At 43.1% G+C, this 17,055-nt stretch overlaps 1 protein-coding gene across 1 annotated transcript in view; it reads left to right on the plus strand.

Moving 5' to 3' along the window:
• The window catches only part of LOC117362604 (G protein-coupled receptor kinase 5-like), a 232,139-nt gene that overhangs the window by 182,982 nt on the left and 32,102 nt on the right, over positions 1–17,055 (plus strand). The window contains exons 5-7 of the mRNA XM_033949220.1: positions 3,806–3,906; positions 4,245–4,337; positions 6,191–6,254. Coding sequence (XP_033805111.1) covers positions 3,806–3,906; positions 4,245–4,337; positions 6,191–6,254 — 258 coding nt within the window. The remainder of the gene's footprint in view (positions 1–3,805; positions 3,907–4,244; positions 4,338–6,190; positions 6,255–17,055) is intronic.

Here is a 17,055-nt window from a genome sequence, read left to right on the forward strand (position 1 = left end):
GTTCCTCCCCCGTTTACCGAGGCTACTCAGCACAAATAGTAGACATTTAGAATATAGCGGTAAAAGGGGAAGCATTACTAATAGGTAATTTTAACATGCCAGATGTTGATTTGGGGGTAACCCTGTTGTGGGGTGTTCTAGAAGCTGAGAGATCCTGGATTCTTTACAAGAAGAACTGTTCCAGCAATTGGTAATGTAACCACGTGCGATGGGGCCGTACTGGACTTAGTGCTTTCAAACGAGAAAAGAGTTTCTGATGTTACAGGTGGCGATCATCTGGCATCCAGTGATCATTGCATGATGGGTTTAATATTAAGACAGGTGTAGAGAGGGCTCATTCCAAAGTTAAAGGTTCTAGACTTAAAAAAAAAACCAAAGTAACTTTGTTCAGGTGGGGGATTATATCAAAGAATTGTTGTCTGGATGGGAACGTCTGGAAGAAGTAGAAAAACCGTGTACAAAACTGAAAGGAGCTATTATAAGGGCAACAAACCATTTTGTAAGGAAAGTAATACAAATCAGAGGAAAAGAAGGCTCTCTTTGGTTCTCAAAAGTGGTAATTGAAAAGATAAGGAAACAAAAGGTTAGCTTTCATAAACTACATAAGATCGCAGAAAGAGGAAGACAGGCAAAACTATCTGGAAAAGTTAAGAGATGCTGGTCGAGTAGTCAGGAAAGCATAATGCAAATGGAAGAAAAAAATAGCTGACATGGTAAAATGGGGAAGCTGGGGGACAAGACATTTTTTAAAGATATATTAGTGAAAGGAAGAAATGCAAAATAGAGAGTTGCGTGGGGACAGAAATCCCACCCGTCCCCGTAAAAGTCCCACCCGTCCCCGTGAGGAATCCCACTCGTCCCAGACATCGTGGAAGACTTCCGGGTCAGCTGTGTGCTGCGGCAGGGCAGGTAGGGAAAAGAAGACGAGCCTCGCGGCTCGAGTGCATCCAACCCCACAGGAACTCCGCGACCCTAGGGGGCATCCCCACGGGATCCCCGTGACCCGAAGGGGGAACCCGCGGGATTCCCGTCTTTCCTGTTCCCGTGCAGCTCTCTAGCGCAAAAGCGGCATTGTGAGACTCAAAGGTGAAGGGGAGAAATATGTAGAAGCTGATAAAGATACGGCTGAGTTGCTTAACAGATATTTCTGTTCTGTGTCCACAGCTGAAGTTCTGGGAGTGGGACCACAGAAGACACATACAAATAGGGATGGAGGTGTGGTAGACCATGATCGATTTTTCAGAGGATTGTGTTTGTGAGGAGCTAGTTAATCTAAAGTTGTAGAAAGTGATGGGGATGGATGGTGTACATCTGAGGATACTGAAGGAATATAGGGAAGTTCTGGTGGCTCTGCTGGCTGACCTTTTCAGAGCTTCTCTAGAATCGGAAGTGGTACCAGAGGACTGGAGAAGGGCAGCTGTGGTCCCTCTCCACAAAAGTGGAAGTAAGAAAGAAGCAAGGAACTGTAAGTCTGACTTCTGTGGTAAGTAAATTAATGGAAACACTTTTAAAACAGAGAATAGTGATGTTTCTGGAACACAGTAGATTACAGGACTCAAGGCTACATGGATTTACTAGAGGCAGCTCTTGTCAGACAAATCTGATCAATTTCTTTAACTGGGTAACCAGAGAATTGGACAGAGTGAGTGCACTAGATGTGGTGTATTTAGATTTTAGCAAAGCCTTTGACAGTATTCCACACAGGAATCTAATAAATAAATTGAGTGCCCTTGGTATGGACCCCAAAGTGATGGCCTGGGTTAGGAATTGGTTGAGTGGAAGGCGACAGAGGGTAGTGGTCAATGGAGATCGCTCGGAGGAAATGGTCTGAAATTTGGCAGCTAAGATTTAATACTAAGAAATGCAAGGTCATGCATTTGGGCTGCAAAAACCTGAGGGAATGGTACAGTTTAGAGGGTGAAGAACATTTGTGCAGGGGAGGGAAATTTCAGGGCGACACCAGAAAGTATTACTTCACTGAAAGAGTGGTTGAACACTGGAACAAGCTTCCGATACAGGTGATCGAGGCCAAAAGTGTTCCAGATTTTAAGGTAAATGGGATGCCCATGTGGGATCCTTGAGAGGGTGAAGTTACGGATGGGTCAGTTAGAGCGGGGGCTCTAGAGCAGACTTAGGGGGTGGGTCTGTGGAGTGGGCAGACTTGATGGGCTATGGCCCTTATCTGCCGTCATTTTCTATGTTTCTATGAAAGAAGAGCAGGACTTGGATGTAATAGTATGTTATGATCTAAAGGTGGCCAAACATGTTAAAAAGGCGGTAGCAAAAACTAGAAGGGTGCATAGGAAGAGGTATGGCCAGTAGGAGAAAATGAGGCATTGATGCCCTTGTATAAGACTCTGGTGAGACCTCATTTAGAATATTGTGTACAATTCTGGAGACCGCACCTTCAAAAAGATACAGAAAGGGTGGTAGATGTATGGAATAGTTTCCTGGTAGAGGTGGTGGAGACAGACTGTGTCTGAATTCAAGAAAGCGTGGACCAGGCATGCGGGATCTCTTAGGGAGAGGAGGAGATAGTGGATGCTGCAGATGGGCAAACTAGATGGGCCATTTGGCCTTTATCTGCCATCATGTTTCTAAATAGCAGGCATATGATTTGCATTCTATTTGTACTGAGCATGCCCTGGAAAACCAAAATCACTCCCAACCCGGTATGTTTTACTGGGCTTCCAGAGTTTTGTGGATTTAGCCCATAATGAGAAATCTATTCAGGTGGAGGATTGGGAGAGAGCTCCTCTTGCAGCAGGGCCTAAGTGGGGGAAGCATTTTGAGGGGAGAGGGAGAGGTAGCCTGGAGCAAAGACAGAACATAAGAACATAAGAAGTTGCCTCCACTGGGTCAGACCGAGGTCCATCTCGCCCAGCGGTCCGCTCCCGCGGCGGCCCATCAGGTCTGCGACCTGTGAAGTGGTTTCTGCCTACTTCTATAACCTACCTCAAGTTATATCTGTACCCCTCTATCCCCTTATCCTCCAGGAACCTATCCAAACCCTCCTTGAACCCCTGTACAGAGTTCTGGCCTATCACATTCTCCGGAAGCGCGTTCCATGTGTCCACCACCCTCTGGGTAAAAAAGAACTTCCTAGCATTTGTTCTAAACCTGTCCCCTTTCAATTTCTCCGAGTGACCCCTAGTGCTTGTGGCTCCCCACAGTTTGAAAAATCTGTCCTTATTCACTTTCTCTATGCCCTTAAGGATTTTGAAGGTTTCTATCATGTCCCCTTCAAAATCCTTAAGAGCATAGAGAAAGTGAATAAGGACAGATTTTTCAAACTGTGGGGAGCCACAAGCACTAGGGGTCACTCGGAGAAATTGAAAGGGGACAGGTTTAGAACAAATGCTAGGAAGTTCTTTTTTACCCAGAGGGTGGTGGACACATGGAACGCGCTTCCGGAGAATGTGATAGGCCAGAATGTGACAGGAACCCAGGGAAGGCCAATTTATGTATTCATCGCTTGTAATGTAATTTTTCACATGGTTTCCACTATCTTAATTATTAACTCAGGAAGAAATATAATTCATAATTGTATCACTATAGCAGAGGAAGTGGGTAATGTGTGAGTGCCATGTTCTTACAGCGTGATGCTGGCATGTTCTCACATGTCTGACAAATTAGTGAAGAGTTTGCTTTCCCTGTGGAAATTTTGTGCCATGGGAAACAGCGTCTGCTCAGTTGAAAATCTGCTGTGATTTCCCTGGTTACTATACTTGTCCAGCTCTAGTTATGATGTCAGTTGCTGCTCAGAACTGAGTGTTTTCTTTTACCTCCCCACCCTTTTCCCCAGTCCCGAGACTACATGGAAGAAATTAATGAGTCCTATATGAAGGAGTGTGTGGAGAACCTGGAGAACAGCCCATGCAAAGATATCTTCAATAACTGCTTGACGTAAGTAGCCCCCCCCCTCCCCCATGTGATGCATGTTCAGAGCCCTTTGAGGGCTAGCCCGGATAGACAGTTGTTCACTGTGGCCTTTTTGCCTGTATATCTTCTACTTGTTATTGACTTGCAATGGTTCCTTTTCATAGGAATGGAATCCCCAACAATTTAGGTTAGGAAGATGTTCAGGTCCTTAGGTGAAAACTGGGAAACTCAGGCCTAGCTTTTCAGCTCAGAGCCAGGGCTTTGGCTGTGTAGGTTTTTTTTTTTTTAAAAATAAATAAATAAATTCATCTGTGGTGCTAATCTGTTTACACTCAAGGTTTTTTCCCCCCTTTTTATTTTAGTTCTCTATATGAATATCTGCGGGGAGTCCCGTTCAAGGAGTACCAGGAGGGGATGTACTTTGACAGGTTTCTTCAGTGGAAATCTTTAGAAAGGTGAGCAGGAGATTGGCTATTGCCTTGATCCCAGGGCCTTCTGCCAAATGTGCTAAATTGTACTGAACTGGCATTAGGCAGGTGCTCTGCATTTTCAATGGAGCAGAACTTGACACTGTTTTGGGGTCTGTCCTGCAAAGAAATGAATTTAATTTCCATAGGGCCTCTTGACATGTGCCTCAGCATGGCTTTTAGAAGCCATCAGCCATGGTAGTTACATACGAACAATGGTGCTGATCAGGAGTGGTACAAAAGTATTGGACACCCTAGGTAAACCTTCAGCCTTGTCTCTATAAACCCCCCCCAGGGCCAAAAAATAAAAATATTAACTTTCAGACCCCCAGATTTGAAATATTACAATTTATTTTGTGTGTATCACATAAAAATTATGAGGACAATTTACAAAAGTCATTTACCCAGGGGAGTGTGTGGCGCAGTGGTTAAAGCTACAGCCTCAGCACCCTGGGGTTGTGGGTTTAAACCCACGCTGCTCCTTGTGACCCTGGGCAAGTTACTTAATCCCCCCCATTGCCCCAGGTACATTATGTAGATTGTGAGCCCGCCGGGACAGACAGGGAAAAATGCTTTAGTACCTGAATAAATTAATGTAAACTGTTCTGAGCTCCCTTGGGAGAACGGTATAGAAAATTGAATAAATAAATAAATAAATGGACTATTTTAAAAAAAAATACCCACCTTTCCTGCAGGTAAAAGTATTTATTGATTGATGGCTGTTTGAATTTGTTTGGATGTCAGGATATATTAATTTGCTTTGACTGCAATTTCTTTTTACTGACCCCCTCTTTAAAAAAAAAACCTTTCCCTAGGCAACGGCCTAGCCTTGCCTATTGGTTAGGCTGGCCCTTTTGTCTGATTTCACCTAGATAGAGTGGCCAAAGGCCTGCAACAAAACGTGTGTTTGTGGAGAAGGGATAAAGCTACAAAAAGTGCATGTTACACAAAATGAGCTTGTATAACAGAAAAACCATTAATAAATTACCATATTTCCCCATATATAGGCTACGGCCTATACATGGGTTTTACAAACCCATGTATGGGGCGCGGCCTATATAAAAAAATTTTAATCATCCTCCCACTCCTGGTACCTTTTTTGGAGCCCCCCTGGACGGCGGAGGGCAAAAGTCCAGCGGTGCAGGGCAGCCGTGATCTCTTTGGCACCTGACCTGCCCCCGCACCACTTGCTGAGTGACTAATGTCAATTTTCGTGAGTCCCACGAGAGCTGACGTCGGCCATTCAGTGGGTGGTGCAGGGACAGGCCGGATGCCGAAGAGTTTGCAGCTGCCCTGCACCGCTGGAGATTCACTGTCCAGGGGGCTCTGAAAAAGGTATCGGGGGGGGGGGGGAGGGAGATTTTAAAAGGCAGAGGAGGTACCGGAAGATAAGCCGCGGCTAATACCGTAGGGCGGCTTATCTTCCAGTTTTTAAACATAGGCCACCCTTTTCTGCGGCCTATAAATGGGTGCGGCCTATGCAGAGGGGTGGCCTATATGCGGGGAAATACGGTATACATTATGGCAAAATTAAAATGCTGCTAACAGCATCTTGCAGCAAAAGGAGAGTGAGAGGACTCCAGTAGCATTTCCCTCTCCTGAGAAAGCATTTTTCACAACAAAGTGGCGTAGAGGGCCCCAGCTTTCCTCTCCTGTATACTTTGGTTTGTAATGATGAAACTTGGTTCTTCAGCGATGCAAGTTTTTTGTTTTTTTTTGTTTTTACACCAAGCTGTATTAATCAGAGTGGTAAAAATCTGTTCTGACTGGGGAAGCTGGGTAGATCTGAGCTCTGCGCCTCTTGCTGTCTTGCCTAATGCTCTCTCCTGTTTCTCTTTCAGACAAGTGGTTACAAAGGACACATTCAGGCAGTACAGGGTCCTGGGCAAAGGAGGATTTGGAGAGGTAGGAAGTGAAAATGTCAACTGAGAACTTTGTGCCATTCTTTCGCTCCCAGCATCCAACCTCACTACACTTAAAACGGGTCGTTTTCAGAACAACACGGATACTTTGCACCAAGTGCACATGTACTTTTTTGCTTGAGCACCATCTATGGAAGAATGTATGCGCAGAAATTTGCACCTGCATTTTCCGTGGATACTTGCTCCTGTGTGGTTCTGAAATGTTAAATGTTAAAAAAGTGCATGGGTTTTGTACTACTCTCTGCTCCTGTGTCCTCTAGTTTTGTTGCCTCTCTTGTTTTAGTCCTTAACCCTTTCAGGACCAAGGGACATATTTGTCCCATAACTTTAAAATCCTATAAATTTTGATTGGGATAGTCTACAGTTCTAAATTTGATATGTACGGATTCCATAGGATACTGCCTTTATGTAAACAAACTGGTTCCGACATTCATTCATTAGCCTCGTTGCTAGATTGACGAGAAGATTCACTTGCCACACTGTCCATAAGCCAGAAGTGTGATTTTTTTAAATAAAAATAATGATATTTCACAAAAAAAAATCAATTTTTTGGCATCTGCAAGCCCTTTTTACCATAAAAATGTCGTCAAAACCACAAAAATTGGCCTACGATCCTTATGGTCCTGAAAGGGTTAATACCTTTTGAATCATTTAAATATCTGTATCATATCTCGCCTCTCCGTCCTCTCCTCTAGTGTATACAAATTCAAGACTTCAAGTCTCTCCGCTCGTAACTTTGGCATCGTCTTCGACTCTGACCTCTCATTTTCTACACGCATCCATCAGACTGCTAAAGTCTGTCGCTTCTATCTCTACATCTTCCTCTCGGAGCGTACTACCCAAATCCTTGTCCACACCCTTGTCACCTCATGCAATTTACTTCTAACCGGTCTCCTGCTGAACCACCTCTCCCCCATGCAGTCTGTACAAAACTCTGCTGCATGACTTAACTTCTGCCAACTTAGCTACGCTCACATTATCTCACTCCTCAAATCACTTCACTGGCTCCCTAGTCACCTTTGCATACAGTTCAAACTCCTAGTACTAACGTACAAATGTATTAATTCTGCAGCCCTTCAGTATCTCTCCTCTCTTGTCTTTCCTTACATGCCTCCCCGAGAACACTGTTCCTCAGATATGTTGCTTTTATCTGTACCCTTCTCCTCCACTGCCAATTCCAGACTTTTTTCCTTTTATCTTGCTTCTCCTTATGCCTAGAATAAACAACCTCAGCCTGTGCCCCTTCCCTTCTTCAGAAATAGGCTGAAAACCCACCTTTCTGAGATAGCCTTCAATTTATAATCCTACTCCCCACTGCCCTCTGTTTCACCATCCCTTCTAACTGTAACCCCTACCCTGGCATCCTATTTATCTCTTTATTGATTAGATTGTGAGCTCATTCGTGCAGGGACCGTCTCCTTTATGACTACGTACAATGCTGCACATGTCGTAGCGCTCTAGAAATAATAATTTGAGGTTGAGGGGGTGGTAGACTCAAGAGCAATGTAAGGAAATTCTTCTTTACGAAGAGAGTGGTGGATGCCTGGAATGCGCTCCCGAGAGAGGTGGTGGAGATGAAAACGGTGATGGAATTCAAAAAAGCGTGGGATGAACACAGAGGATCTAGAATCGGAAAATAATAGTAAATATTGAAGAACTAAAGCCAGTACTAGGCAGATTTGCACGGTCAGTGTCTGTATATGGGGGAGGATGGGCTGGGCAGGGCTTCAATGGCTGGGAGGGTGTAGATGGACTATAGTGAGCTTTGACGGAGACTTCAGTAGATGGAATCTAAGAACAGTACCGGGCAGAGCTTTGTATTCTTGCCCAGAACTAGCTAAGAAAAAAAAAAAACCCAAAAAATTTTTAGATTGAATCAGGTTGTGCAGACTAGATGGACCATTCGGGTCTTTATCTGCTGTCATCTACTATGTTAATAATAGTAATAGTAGTAGTAATAGTAGTCTCATATGTCTTCCAGCACAGATCTATCATTTTGGTTGCGCTTTTTCTGAATGGATTTGAGTCTTTATGTTCTTTGCAAGATCCGGCCACCAAAACTGAACACTGTATTCCAAGTGTGGTCTAGCCATCCACTTCTAGAGTGGCACTATCACCTCTTTTCTTCTGGGCATGACCCTCTCAATACAGCAGAGCATCCTTTCAGACTTGGCTGTCGCGTTGTTTTACCACCTTGAGCTCCTAAGACACTATTGCTTCGAGGTATCAGGTACATACAGTAGCTTTCACTTTCTGCACACCGAATGCATCACTCTCCATATTTCAACTTTAAAGCTTAACAACCAAGCATTAACCCAAGATTGAAATTCTTAAAGATCACTTCTCAATTCCAGTCCCTCCAGAGTGTCTAAGTCTTTGTGTTATCTGCAAAAAAAAAGTCATACTTTTCCTTCTAAGCCTTCAGCAATATTGCTCTCAAAAATGTTGAACAGAATTGGCCTCTGAACGGATCCCTGAAGCACTCCACCCTCTGTCAACCAATTTCTGATCTATTTTGCCACCTTGGAACTCATCCTCAAGCTGCCCAGTTTGTGCTTTAGGAAGCTGATGAATAATGTCAGACTTTGCTGAAATCTAAGCAGATTACGTTCATCTCCTGCCTTTGACCCAGTTCTTTAGTCATCCAGTCAAATAAATCCATCAAATTTCATTTGACATGATTTGCCTTTGGTAAAGCCATGTTGCTTCAGATCTTGTAACTCACTGGATGGTAGAAAGTTGATTATCATCTCTTACAGCAGTGTCTCTATTACCTTTCCCACCACTGAGGTGGTCTTAAGAACATAAGACTAGCCTTACTGGGTCAGACCAATGGTCCATCAAGCCCAGTAGCCCGTTCTCATGGTGGCCAATCCAGGTCACTAGAACCAGGCCAAAACCCAAGGTGTAGCAATATTCCATGCTACCGATCCAGGGCAAGCAGTAGCTTCCCCCGTGTCTTTCTCAATAACAGACTATGGACTTTTCCTCCAGGAACTTGTCCAAACCTTTCTTAAAACCAGCTACGCTATCTGCTCTTACCACATCCTCTGTCAACGCGTTCCAGAGCTTAACTATTCTCTGAGTAAAAAACAATTTCCTCCAATTGGGGTTTTTTTTTTGTTTTTTAAAAATCTTTTATTAAATTTTCAAACTACAATTATGCATGCAAATAATTCATGTACATATAATATTACAAAAAAAGCACAATAAATTTACAAATATTAATAAGCAATTATTATCCCCATCCTCCCACCTAGTAATCAAGAAAATAAATACCCACAAGAAAGTACCTAAAAAAATCCCTGAATCAATTCCAATGCAAACTTCCTCCCACCCTGGATGTGTATGTTTAAAGGTCAGTAAAATAAAGTTAGTTATCATTCCTTACAAAATTTAGCCAATGGCTCCCAAATATCCTGAAATTTCCTGTAACTTCCCTGCTGTATTGCCATCAAATGTTCCATTTTAAAAGTAGAACAAAGAGATTCTCACCAGAAAGTGTAATTTTAACCTATCCCAGTTCTTCCGATTCTTCAATATAAATTGTATGGCAACCCCTGTGATTATAAAGAGAAGTTTGTTATTCCTAGCAGATATTTGGCTTGGTTTTAAAAGTATTTCCCTGTAACTTCATTGAGTGTTCCCTAGGTTTAGTAATTTTTGACAGAGTGAAAAATCGATCCACTTGTACGCGTTCTACTCCACTCAGGATTTTGTAGACTTCAATCATATCTCCCCTCAGCTGTCTCTTTAATCTTTCCTCATACGAGAGGAGTTCTTTCCCTTTTACCATCTTGGTCGCTCTTGTTTGAACCTTTTCTAGCGTCACTATGTTTTTCTTAAGATATGGAGACCAGAATTGAACGCAATACTCCAGATGAGGTCGCACCATGGAGCGATACAGAAAAACCTTATCAGTATTTCTCCAATCCACCAGCACTTTCTCAGTCTTCAAGGATCTATTAAACACAATTGAAGGCCCCAGAAAATCTGTCTAAGTATGTATCTCATCCAGCCCCAGTTTTGCAAATTCTTTATAAAAATCTGTAGACAGTGTCTTCCATGAATGGTGTGATATATCTACACCATCCCTCTGAGTCAGTTATCTGCAGATCTTTGCCAGGTTTTTCTTCTATGAATACTAAACAAAAGTAATAAATGAGCAATTCTGCTTTTTTTTTTCCTATCTCTATCTACACACTGATCCTCTGTATCTTTAGTTTTTGTAATTCAACCTCTGGCCTTCCTCTTTTCACCAGTACTTTTACCAGTATATCTTTTTCTTTTTTTTCTTTTTTTAATTCTTTATTGATTTTTATCAACTTCAAAAGTGCAATACACAAATATATATCATATAATAAGTTAATAAAAGCACATTCAACTTACAAATATGCATAACCAACCATTTTATCCCTCCCCCCACCCCACCACCCAATGATTATTCAGTAAAACACAGAAACACAGACTATCCCAATAATCTTACCCTATTCAGATTAAAAATATTCTCCCACCCTCCTCCCATCCCAGGTGAACATACTCAAAAGTCAAATTAGGACAGAAATAGCCCCCCCACACCCTTTCCTGGATGTGTACAAAAATAAACCAGTATATCTGATAAAAAGTCTCATTACCTCACTTTATATCTTTTGCCATTTTTCTTCAGTACTTTTTGCTATCCTAATTTCTTTCTTTATCTCTCTCGGCTTTCTGCAGTGTTCTTTTGTGTTCCTCGCTTTGTGAGCTCTGCCATTTCTTCCCCTTCATTTTTGCATTCATCTCTTTGGAGAATCATATAAACATAAAAATTTACTTCTATACTGCAGTACCGTTAAGTTCTATGCAAAAGTAAAATAGTTACAATTATTAGATAAAGTATTTGAGTTGCTTAAGTGTCTAGTGAACAGATTTTGTTTTCAAATGTCTCCTAAATAGTTAATGAAGCCGCGATTAAAAGATTTAAGTCCTTGTCCCAAGATGCTGTTTGATAAGACAGCAGACGTTGATGATGTCTTTCAAATTTGCACTCTTTGACAGATGGAAAAGTAACTAGTATATGCGAGTGTCTAGAATATTTAATGTTGGCAAATGTGAACAAGTCTACAAGGTAATTAGGTGTAAGACCAGATGATACCTTATAACAGATACAGCCGAACTTAAACTCTTGTTTTTATTTACTTAAACATCTGTTGCTCTTTGTATAGCCCCTCTCAGTTCTGTTCCTTCCTTTATCTCCTTCCACCCTTCCGACTCCTCCTTTAACCACTACTCCATTTTGCTGAAGTCTGTGTGGTTGAAGTCCAGGACTTTGAGTTTGGTGTAACTGAACTTCACTTTGACTCTTATATCAAACTATACTGTACAATGATTACTGCCACCCATGTGGGCACAATGTGGACATTAGAGACATTTTTTCCATTTGTGAGTATTAAATTTGACAAAGACCCTTCCTTAGTGAGTTTTCTCACCATTTGTCTACCTTTTTCCAGATTTGTAGATGGAATACTCCAATCTGCATTTGGTAGATGAGTCACCCACTCTCGGCATCTCCTCTTTCATTCTAACTTTTGTAATGTCATCATTCAAAGTCACTGTCCAGTTCTTCCATTTGAGTTAGCACTCATCCACATAGGTGTAGTCTACAGACCTTGGTCTCCTCTTTCCAACATGGCTTCCTCTTTCCCCCACACTTCTGCATGTCAGCTGCTTTAATATTGTCTTTTACATAGAGCATTGCTCCTCCCTTTTTGGTTGACATCTCTGTCCCTCCTGAATGGGCTATAGCCAGGTATGGTGACATTCCAATCATGAGATTTTTTGAATGAAATCCCATAACAGCCACCATTAGAGCATCCAGATCAGAGGTACACCACCGATTTTCCAGCAATGGATGATCCAGCACCTTTTTTAGCCCAGAAGCAAGAAGCATCTGCAGCATGCTGCTCGCACCAGCCTCGGCTTTCTTCCTGAAGTGACTTCCTGGTCTGTCGACCAAGGCTGGCATGAGCAGGAGGTTGCAGAGCTGCTCACCACCAGCGAAGATTTAAAGGAAGAGGCAGCGAGAAGGAGAGATGCTGGGTTTAGAGAGACACGGGGACAAATTTGTCCCTATCCCCGCAGGATCTCAATATTCCCATCCTGTCTCTGTGAATTCTGTCCCTGTCCCATTCCTGCAAGCTCTGCCTTAACTGCACAAGCCTTGAACACATTAATGTAGTAAAGGTGGAGGGAGTGAGGGAGGAGACCGCTCAGGGGGCCATCTTCGCAGGGGACGCTGGCACCTCTTCTCCTCTCTGCCTCCCCCCTCCCCATGTACCTCCTTAAACGTTCATCAGTGCAAGCAGCATCTTCCATTTGCTGTTTGCACTGTCCTTGGCTCCCTTCTGACATCACTTCCTGGTTGTGGAACCAGGACGTGATGTCAGAAAGGATCCATGGCTGGCGCAAACAGCAGGTGGAAGATGCTCGCACCAACGATCGGGGGGGCGGTGCTCAAGTGGTGGAAAGAGTGGGGAGAGTGCTCAAGCAGAGGGGGGAAGAGTGGGGGGGGGGAGCACACAGTAGGGCAATTCGGGGCACCACTGCCCAGGATACTAATAACCTCCCTTGCTACACCACTGCTTGAACACTTATGATTTTAAAGTGTTCAAGATTTGTGCAGATGAGATGGAGACAGAGAGAGAGATCCCGTGGGGATGGGAAAAATTTATCCCTCTGTCATTCTGTAGTTAGAACATGTTCTAAAGGTGACTACCATTGGTTCAGCAAAACCATTAATCCAGCAACCTCGTCTAAGTGCCAGTTTGGGTGAGTTTTTAGACGTATTTTGTTTCGATTATGAGCCCCATAGCGTCCATCAGTTTTGTGCAGAAGCATTAAAAACTGTCACTTCCACATATAATCAAATCACTGATATCTATGGCAGGAGGGATGTTCCATTCTCTTTGGATAGGCCAGTGGATTTCAACCTATGTACAGGAGTAGAAACATAGAAAGATGACGGCAGATAAGGGCTATAGCCCATCAAGTCTGCCCACACTATTTACCCACCCTCTTAAGTCTACTGACCCCCTAAAATATAATTGTAATTATACTGTCACTCTACTGACCCGCTCATTCAAGTCCTAGTGACCCTATCCCTTAGCATGACCTCGTAGGGATCCCACATAGGTATCCCATTTGTTCTTGAAGTCTAGGATGCTGCGTGCCTCGACCACCTGCACTGGAAGCTTGTTCCAATGCTCAATCACTCTCTCCGTGAAGAAGTACTTCCTGGCGTCTCAACGAAACTTCCCTCCCTTGAGTTTGAGTGGATGTCCTCTTGTGGTCAAGGGTCCCTTGAGAAGAAAGATATCATCTTCCACCTCGATACGTCCCGTGATGTACTTAAATGTCTCAATCATGTCTCCCCTCTCCCTACGCTCTTCGAGAGTGTAGAGCTGCAATTTGCTCAGTCTTTCTTCGTACGGGAGACCCTTTAGCCCCGAGACCATCCTGGTGGCCATCCGCTGAACCGATTCAATTCTGAGCACATCCTTACGGTAATGTGGCCTCCAGAATTGCACACAGTATTCCAGATGAGGTCTCACCATGGCTCTGTACAATGGCATCATGACTTCTGGTTTCCTGTTGACGAAGCTTCTCTTGATACAACCTATCATCTGCCGTGCTTTAGATGAAGCCTTCTCCACTTGAGTGGCTGCTTTCATGTCAGCACTGATGATTACTCCTAAGTCTCGTTCTGCCGTAGTCCTGGTTAAAGTTTCTCCATTCAGGGTGTAAGTTCTGCAAGGATTTCCGTTAACGAGATGCATGACCTTACATTTCTTGGCGTTGAAGCCCAGCTGCCAGTTCAAGGACCAACTTTCTAAAGTATGCAGGTCTTGCTCCATAGCATCCTGTAGATTATAGCCGTTTACTATATTGCATAGTTTGGCGTCATCAGCGAATAAGGTTACTTTGCCTTGAAACCCCTGAGTCAGATCCCAAATGAATATGTTGAAGAGGAGTGGGCCCAGGACTGAACCCTGTGGCACTCCACTAGTCACCTCCGACATTTTAGAGAGTGTACCGTTAACCACCACCCTCTGAAGTCTGCCACTAAGCCAATGCTTAACCCATGCAGTTAGAGTCTCTCCCAATCCCATCGATTTCATCTTGTTCAGCAGCCTGCGGTGTGGGACGCTGTCAAACGCTTTGCTGAAGTCCAGGTACACGACGTCCAAAGACTCTCCTGAGTCCAGTCTTCTTGTTAACCCAGTCAAAGAAACTGATTAGATTGGACTGGCATGACCTACCCTTGGTGAATCCATGTTGGCTGGGATCCCGGAGATCTTCCTCGTTCAGGATCGTATCTAATTTATACTTAATTAGTGTTTCCATGAGTTTACACACTATTGAGGTGAGGCTTACCGGTCTATAGTTCGCAGCCTCAGCCTTGCAACCCTTCTTATGCAGAGGAACGACGTTGGCTGTTTTCCAGTCTAACGGAACTTTCCCCGTACTTAGTGAGAGATTGAAGAGCACTGCCAACGGTTCCGCCAGAACATCTCTCAATTCTCTGAGCACTCTTGGGTAGACCAGTCCATTCGTAGCCACCTTAAAGATTTGCACATTACCCTTCAAGCTCTCCAATGGTTTCACTCGCATTTAACTGAACACTTCAACGTAGTTCATTACTCCTTCTCATCTTCTCAGTTACGTCTCTCTGGGGTTCCTCAGGGGTCAGTTCTGGTGCCAGTACTCTTTAATATATTCTTGGCCCCTTTAACTTTTTTACTTCAATTCTTGGTCTTTACCTTCTTTATGCCAATGATAATCAACTCCTTTTCTCATTTGATTCATGCTCCTCTAACAGCTCCCCCTTGATCTCTGGGAAGCTTGACACTGTTTCAGACTGGTTTGCTGACAACAGTCTCTAGCTCAAAGCAAGTTAAACTGTAGCTATGATATTTAACTTGGTCCCTCGGTATTACAACATTCCAAATTTCACTATTAAATGCTTTTGACGCCTCACTCCTCTCACCTTGGGTTCTGCATCCCCAACCCTAAGTGTCATGTTTGTCTGTCCAAGTTAGATTGCAAGCTCTTTTGAGCAGGGACTCTCTATAAATGTCAAAATGTACAGTGCTGCATACGTCTTTCAGCGCTATATAAGTGATAAATAGTAGTACTAATAGTAATGGTAACCCTCTTCCATACTGCACATCAATAAAAAATCCTGGCTGCTACGTTTGATAATACTCTCTCCTTCCTCTACCATATGTCAAAGGTAGTATCTTCTTCTTTCTTTACTCTTAGGCAAATCATTTCCATTCACTCTCTTGTAGAGTGTTGCTCTCCTTGCATTAAGAACGTAAGAATTGCCGCCGCGGCCCTCTGGTCAAAGACCAGCACCCTAACCGAGACTAGCCCTACCAGCGCACGTTCTTGTTCAGCTGGAACTTGTCCAACTTTGTCTTGAATCCCTGGAGGGTGTTTTCCCCTATGACAGACTCCGGAAGAGCGTTCCAGTTTTCCACCACTCTCTGGATGAAGAAGAACTTCCTTATGTTTGTACGGAATCTATCCCCTTTCAACTTTGAACAACCTGCCCTTATCTACTAAATCTATCCCCTTCAGTACCTTGAATGTTTCAATCATGTCCCCTCTCAATCTCCTCTGTTTGAGGGAGAAGAGGCCCAGTTTCTCTAATCTTTCGCTGTACGGCAGCTCCTCCAACCCCTTAACCATCTTAGTCACTCTTCTCTGGACCCTTCCTGCACGGTATCCTCCGGGTATACATTCATTAGCATTATCAAACCTTTTAGGTCTGCCTGCTTGTCAGATTACAATGAATACAAAATACTGCGGTAAAACTTCTTTATGGCCACAAGAAATTTAATCACATCATTCCACTTCTGGTCTGAAAACAAATGCTCCCAGTAGCCTACAAGGTTCCTTATAAAATTAATATCCTTCTGTGATTAGATCCGATATTTGGAACTACCCTCTTTTCTGGCCAGTTCCCTACGCCCTGGCACATCAGTCTGCAAAACAAGGCCTCCTCTAACAGTCCCTTCCTTCCACCAGGCTTTTTACTGGAGACCATCAAACGTTCATGTTTTAGTGGGGGTTGGTCTGACTTTTCTGGAATGCCCTTTCTCCTCCGATTGAGATCTGATTCTGAAGCATGTTTTAGCAAGCTCAAGTCTCGGCTTACTACTTTTCTTTGGCATTCCCAACCAACATCTAGTGCTGTATGATCTGTATATTAACTTAATATCAATAGTATTACTGCTCTAATACCTTTAATTTTTACTTTTTTATTTTCTTCCGGGGCCTCAGCAATGACACCTGCACCAATATTTTAGCTTATTATCAGCTGGGATTTACTCATCATGTCTTCACAGGCTCCCAAATAAACTTTATAATTAATTTAATTTTTTTTAATGATTTATTCAAATGAACAAGTCAAGCACACATACACTGATACAAAAGTGTACATTAACAATGACCTAAATCCCAAAAGATACAAGACAGGCAAAACATTAATGCAGGTGTTGGTTCTTATAACCCAGACTCGGCTTACAAAATTACCCCATCATAGACAATACGCTGAACTCTTTTGTTCAAAAATGTGCAGCGGCAGCCAAAAACGCAAACAGAATGCTAGGAATTATTAGGGAAAGGGATGGTAAATAAGACCAAGAATATTGCAATGCCTCTGTATAACTCCAGGGTGTGACCTCACCTTAGGTATTGCGATCAATTCTGGTTGCTGTATCTCAAAAAAGATAGAGCAA

Source organism: Geotrypetes seraphini, chromosome 6 (assembly GCF_902459505.1).
Source record: "Geotrypetes seraphini chromosome 6, aGeoSer1.1, whole genome shotgun sequence".
In the NCBI taxonomy this organism is placed as follows: Eukaryota; Metazoa; Chordata; class Amphibia; order Gymnophiona; family Dermophiidae; genus Geotrypetes; species Geotrypetes seraphini.